The sequence below is a fragment of the Herpailurus yagouaroundi genome, unplaced genomic scaffold (genome assembly GCF_014898765.1).
Source record: "Herpailurus yagouaroundi ecotype Mexico unplaced genomic scaffold, PumYag 246, whole genome shotgun sequence".
NCBI lineage: Eukaryota > Metazoa > Chordata > Mammalia > Carnivora > Felidae > Herpailurus > Herpailurus yagouaroundi.
In genome coordinates this window covers 11,405,842-11,411,841 of record NW_024412463.1, presented here as the reverse complement: position 1 = coordinate 11,411,841, position 6,000 = coordinate 11,405,842, and the positions used below count along the sequence as shown (strand labels likewise).

At 58.0% G+C, this 6,000-nt stretch overlaps 1 protein-coding gene across 1 annotated transcript in view; it reads left to right on the top strand.

The window, feature by feature from the left end:
• LAMA5 (laminin subunit alpha 5) overlaps positions 1 to 6,000 on the top strand; it is a gene marked incomplete at its 5' end in the record, with an annotated part of 49,540 nt that overhangs the window by 16,779 nt on the left and 26,761 nt on the right. The window contains 5 exons of the mRNA XM_040459754.1: positions 2,415 to 2,530; positions 2,770 to 2,888; positions 3,031 to 3,121; positions 3,303 to 3,437; positions 3,602 to 3,661. Coding sequence (XP_040315688.1) covers positions 2,415 to 2,530; positions 2,770 to 2,888; positions 3,031 to 3,121; positions 3,303 to 3,437; positions 3,602 to 3,661 — 521 coding nt within the window. The remainder of the gene's footprint in view (positions 1 to 2,414; positions 2,531 to 2,769; positions 2,889 to 3,030; positions 3,122 to 3,302; positions 3,438 to 3,601; positions 3,662 to 6,000) is intronic.

Genomic DNA, 6,000 nt, shown 5'->3' with positions numbered 1-6,000 from the left:
AGCACCCGCACCTCCTCCTCCACCTGGAGCACCCGCACCTCCTCCTCATCCTGGAGCACCCGCACCTCCTCCTTCTCCACCTGCACCACCACCATCACCACCATCTCCAAGCCCCCTGCACCCTCTCCCCCATCTCCGTCACCACCGCCACTACCCGCCTGGCTCTGTTCAGAACCCCTCACTCACTCTCCTGCTTTCCTTTGATTTGGAAGTTACACGTTTTCTTTCTGTTGCTGTGTCACTGTGTCAGTCGCCTGGGTCGCTGTGACGAGATACCATAGACACGTGGCTTATCAACAACAGAAACACACTTCTCACTGTTCTGGAGGCCACGACGGCCCACTTCCTGGTTCTTGGTGTGTCTTCACATGACGGGGGGGTGATGGAGGTCCTTTCATAAGGACACTAATCCCACTAACGGGGGCTCCACCCTCAAGACCTAATCACCCCCCGAAGGCCCCACCTCCCAGTACTGTCACCTTGGCCGCTAGGTTCCGTGCGTGAGTTCTGGGGGGACGCAAACATTCGGCCGGTGGCCGTGCTGTTCACTGTAGCGGTGAGACCCTTGCTTAGCTTCGGGCATACGTGACCAGATCGAAGCGTAACCAGCTGCTCTGTGGCCCTGATGACACAGCGCCCAAGAGCTCTGACCCCGTGCATGGTGCTTCCGTCCAACGGGAATGTGTGGTCTCTGATGACGGCTGTTGTCTGTGGCTGTTTTGTCCCCGCTCTTGGGTGGGGGGGGGTAGCTTGGCCGACTAGAATTCTGGTTGACGGCTGTGTCTCTCACATTTCAGAGAAAGCATTTCGCTGTCACTTGGTGTCCTCAGTGGGTGGGAGACTCACTGTCACATGCACTGTTACCCCTCTGGTTTGTCTGCCCCTTCTGGATGGTTCTGTGACCTTCTCTGCAGAATATCTCTGTGGCATCAAGGAGTGGTTCTGTCTTCTCTTGCTCAAACTCATGCTTTCTGAATCTGAGAGAGTGTTTTTGTTGGTTCGGGACCATTCCTGGCCATCGGCTCTGACCTTGCCCCTGACACCTCTTTCCTTTTTCCAGAATTCTCTTCCATAGACGGGAACTTCTTACGGTTTCCTTCTGTCTCCGGACTTCACCTGTGCTTCCCTATCGGTTTTCTGAGCTGCCTTTAGGTGATTAGTTTAGGTCACTGAACCTCTAGCTGAGAGTAGCCTGTCCGTTATCTGGAATTTTGGTGATTGAATTTTTTGTTTATAGAAGTTCTGATTGGTTCTTTGGCTACACCTGCCTGGTTTTCATAGCGTTGCAGTTTTGTTTTAGGTTCCTTTGGTTGTAACTTTAAACGTTCGTGTTTTTGGTTTCTTCCCATTTGCCCCCAAGTTGCTGGGGTCGTGTCCTGCTGATCTGCTGTGTTGGCTGCGTGTTGTGTCGCTGCTGGGCCCCAGACTGGGAACGATCACTCCAGAGTAGTTTTGTGAGGGCCTTTGCCAAACACCTCAGGGTATCACTAGCCCAGTACCACTTTTTACATTAATTTTTGGTGCCCTGACCGTGTAGACCATGGAAGAACCAAACAACAGGTGCGGACTCTACGTTACGGACCCTCAGAGCTGGGGTGGAGACAGACCGGCTTCCTGGGGCCACCTCTCTGTGGCAGCCACTCCTGCTTCCTCTTCCACAGAGGCTTCCCAGATGTCCCCTGGCCCTGAGGGCGAGCAGTGTTGATTCCCAAGGCCCTGCAGACACTCTGGGGGGAGGGGCTGGATCCGTGTGATCTGAGGCCTGGGTCTCCGTGGACCAGCTTCTGAGGTCCTGCTCAGGACACGCACAGTGCCTGTAGCTGCGGTGCTGGCCCGGGACCAGAGTCAGCAGCCCCGAGCTGTGGTTCCTGCCCCCGCCTCGGTTGAGTGACGGAGGTGTGTGTCGGGTGGGGCTTGGGCATGGGTGTTCTGCAAACTCAGTCCTCAGCTGCGGCCAGCTGTCCCCCTGACCACTGAGCCAACAGGAGCTGCTCTCCAGCACAGCAGGCAGGCTTCCAGCCGTCTGGTGTCCACCCCCGCTGGAAGAGGAAGCAGTTCCTGGCCACTTGCCCCTGGGGCGGCGCCCTGGATGCCTGGGGGTATCTGGCTGAGCTCATACTGCTGAGCGAGACCTGGGCCTTGGAGCTGGCCCAGGGAGGCTGTGGGCTCGGCCTGAGGGCCCGGCCACAGGGAGGAGGGCTTAGCTCCATCAAGAAGGACCCGGGGCTCCAGGCTGACCTGAAGGCAGGGGCCACCTACACTGGCCACTGAGTGCCCTGTCCCAGCCTCCCTGACACGCATCCTGGGCCCTCCTCCCATCCTCCGCGGGGGCCGTGCACAGCCCCTGCCATCTTTCTCCTCGTGTCCCTTTGGGTCCGTGGTGGGGCCCCTCCTGTCTCACGTGTCCCCCACAGGCTTCAGTGTGCCTGTCAGCACAACACATGTGGGGGCTCCTGTGACCGCTGCTGCCCAGGCTTCAACCAGCAGCCGTGGAAGCCGGCAACCACCGAAAGCGCCAACGAGTGCCAGTGTGAGTGCCCTGCACGTGCCCGCGTGTGCACACACACGTGCTCACACGCCTTTTCCGTCGGCGTGCTCTGGCCACGGGGCGGGCTCGCCCCCCCCCCCCCCCCCCCGGGGGGGCTCCCCCCCCCCCCACCCCAGCCGGGCCACACCCGGGGTCACCCGTGGTCTGTGAGGTATGCCCTGGGGGTTCCCGCGAGAGGGGGTCAGGGAGGGCCTGTGAACAGCCACGCCCCTTCTCTCCAGCCTGCAACTGCCACGGCCACGCCCACGACTGCTTCTACGACCCGGAGGTGGACCGGCGCAACGCCAGCCGGAACCTGGACGGCGCGTACCAGGGCGGGGGCGTGTGCATCGACTGCCAGGTGGGATGGGGGCGTGATGGGAACTAGGGCGTGGGCGGGGCTGTAGGGGGTTGTGCGCAGGGCCCCCGCGCAGTCTGCTCACCCAGGGCGGGGGGGCGGGGGAGCACGCCCGGGCTCAGGGGCCCCGTATCCGCCACCCCAGCATCACACGACCGGCATCAACTGTGAACGCTGCCTGCCCGGCTTCTTCCGTGCCCCGGACCAGCCCCTTGACTCTCCCCACGCTTGCCGCCGTGAGTGGGGTTGGCCCGGGTGGGGCCTTCCGGGGGCGGGGGCGTCCTGGGTCTCCGGCGCCTTGCTCCGCTGGGGTCCCCGCTCCGCCGTGGGAGGCCCGGCCGGGGTCTCGCCCGGCTTCCCCGGGGCCGGCCCAGTGGCCCCGGGCCTGCCGTCTCACGACGCCTCGGCCCCGTGCAGGCTGCAGCTGCGAGTCGGACTTCACGGACGGGACGTGCGAAGATCTGACCGGCCGCTGCTACTGCCGGCCCAACTTCACCGGGGAGCGCTGCGACGCGTGTGCCGAGGGCTTCGCCGGCTTCCCGCGCTGCTACCGTGAGGAAGCACGGGCTGCGTCTGCCTGGGGGGGGGGGGGGGAACCAGGGCTCGGTCCCCAGCGCCCTGGGAGGTGGGGGGACCCAGGGTGGAGTCTCTGGTCCTGCCTGCGTGTCCAGTGGTGCTGAGCCGACCTGGCTGACCCGCAGCGTCTCCTCCCTCAGCAGCGTCCTCCTCCCCCAACCACACCGGGGAACAGGTGCTGCCAGCCGGACAGATCGTGAGTAAGTGTCGCCCGAGGTCCCTGTCCTGCCCTGGGCTCCGCTAGAGCAGTGGGGCGGGGGGAGCCCCGTGAAGGACCCGACGGGAGTGGGGGTTCACTGTGCTCACCTTACTTTTGGTTCTTGTGTATTTTTTAAGTTTGTTTTGAGAGACAGAGTGGAGCAGAGGAGGGGCAGAGAGCGGGGGAGAGGATCCAAGTAGGCTCCACGTGGTCAGTGCTCAGAGCCTGACCTGGGACTTGAACCCACGAACTGTGAGATTGTGACCTGACATGGAATCAGAGGTCAGACACTTAACTGACCGAGCCACCCGGGTGCCCTTTGGTTCTTGTATTTTTATGCAAATAATGCATATTTGTGCTAAAAAAAAAAAAAAAACAAAAACAAAACTTTCCAGAAGGATGGGTAAGTATAAAGCAGAAAAAAAAAGATATCCGAGATTGCGCCATTTACAAATAAGCCCTCTTCCTACAGCCAGGACCTCTCTGTGTGCCTGCACACTTCTGCAGACAGCCACGTGTACATGAGCTTTGTAACTGTGTTTCCACCCGCTGTGGCCGCTGTGGTCCTGCAGACGTGTCCCTCCGTGTTCCGTGTCATCCCAACAGATGTAGCGTTTACTTCACTCCCAATTGTTAGAAATTTAGGTTCTTTCCGATTAAAAAAAAAAAAAAATGCTACGATAAACATCCCTGTAGCTAAAACTTTCCATGAGTTCTCAATCATTTCTGCAGAACGATTTCCTAGAAGGTTCTGAGTCACTAGACATGCGTGTTCGGGGACATTTTTGGCTGCAGGTTGCCAAAGCGCTCTCTGAAACGAAATAGTGTCCGGTGCGGTCACGTTAGCGGCATCAGCGGCTGCTCAGGGCATCACCGCAGCGACACAAGCTGCTTGCGACCGTCAGCCCAGCTGGCAGGACGCTCACCTGTCAGAGATTGCCTCCCCCTTGTCTTTCTGGAATCAGGCGCGCCTTTCAGCAGATGGTGTGTCCCAGTCTGATGGGCGGGCGTTTTTCTTCCGTAACGGCATCCACGTTGCTGGCGGGGCTGAGCTCTCTGCACGCTCAGCAAACGATGTGTGGCCCACATGCCGGTGTCTCCACCGGCAGGGTCCTCTGCCTTGTGTCTTGGGGACTCTTCTCTCCTGTGCTGCCGTTTCAACCCTCCGGTGGTTCTGTCGACACTTCTTGCCTCCGACTCAGTCGTATGGAGGTGGTGCGCCCTAAACTCACTTATTCTTGTGTCGCTTGGTCTTTGACGGTCTCTTCTTTACATTTAAATGTCTGGTCTTCGTCAGTGGCGTTAACAGCGGTCAACAGACTTCTTCCAGAAAGGACCAGACAGGGCCTGCCTTTGATTTTGAGGGCCAGGTGTCCTTTCGTGGCTCGTGAACCCCGCTGTCGTGTGCCATGGCTGGAAAGCGGTGTGGACTGTGTGAACGTGAATGGGCCTGGCTGTGTTCCAATAAAGCTTTATTTGCAAAGCAGGCAGGGGAGCCAAGCCCTTGGACTACAGTTTGCTGAGCCCCAGCATAACTCCCAAAAGCCCTCCGGTCCCTGTGGCCCAGGGTTGGTGCTCCATGAAGGCCATGCTGGTGGGGTATTCAGGGCAGTCTGCTCCTTGTCCAAGGAATTCCGTTGTGTCTTTCCTAAATTTTTTTTTTAACGTTTATTTATTATTGAGAGAGAGCGTGAGACAGGGGAAGGGCAGAGAGAGAGGGAGACAGAATCCAAAGCCGTCTCCAGGCTCCGAGCTGTCAGCACAGAGCCCGACGCGGGGCTGGAACTCACAGAGTGTGAGATCATGACCTGAGCCGAAGTCAGACGCTTGACCCGACTGAGTCACCCGGGCACCCCTATCATGTCTTTCCTAACGCAGACCTTTGTGTCTGTATCTGTCGGGGAGACCGGTTGAGGGTTTTCTTGGTGTTTTTCTCTGGTGTGTGTGCCATCTTGTTTTCATTTTGTAATTCATTTTGTAAAATACTTGGGAAATGATCCTCGCTTGGGCGGTTTAAATATCGCGGGAATTACCCATTTCTTAAAAGTTTGATAGGGCTTCTGAGAGCACGGGCCCTGACACCTGTTGTTTACTGGAAGTCTTCGACTTGGTTCTTGTTCCTCCCGTGGTTTTGTATCTGTTGATTTCCTGCCTCAGCCTAAGTCCATTCTGGTCATTTATATTTCTTAGCAAATTGCTTATGTCATTTGGTTTTGTTTTGTTTTGTTATTAAAGATGTTTTAAGTTTATTTTTTTTTTTTTGAGAGAGACAGACTGTGAGCAGGGGAGGGGCAGAGAGAGACAGAAAGAGAATCCCAAGCACGATCAGCACTGTCAGTA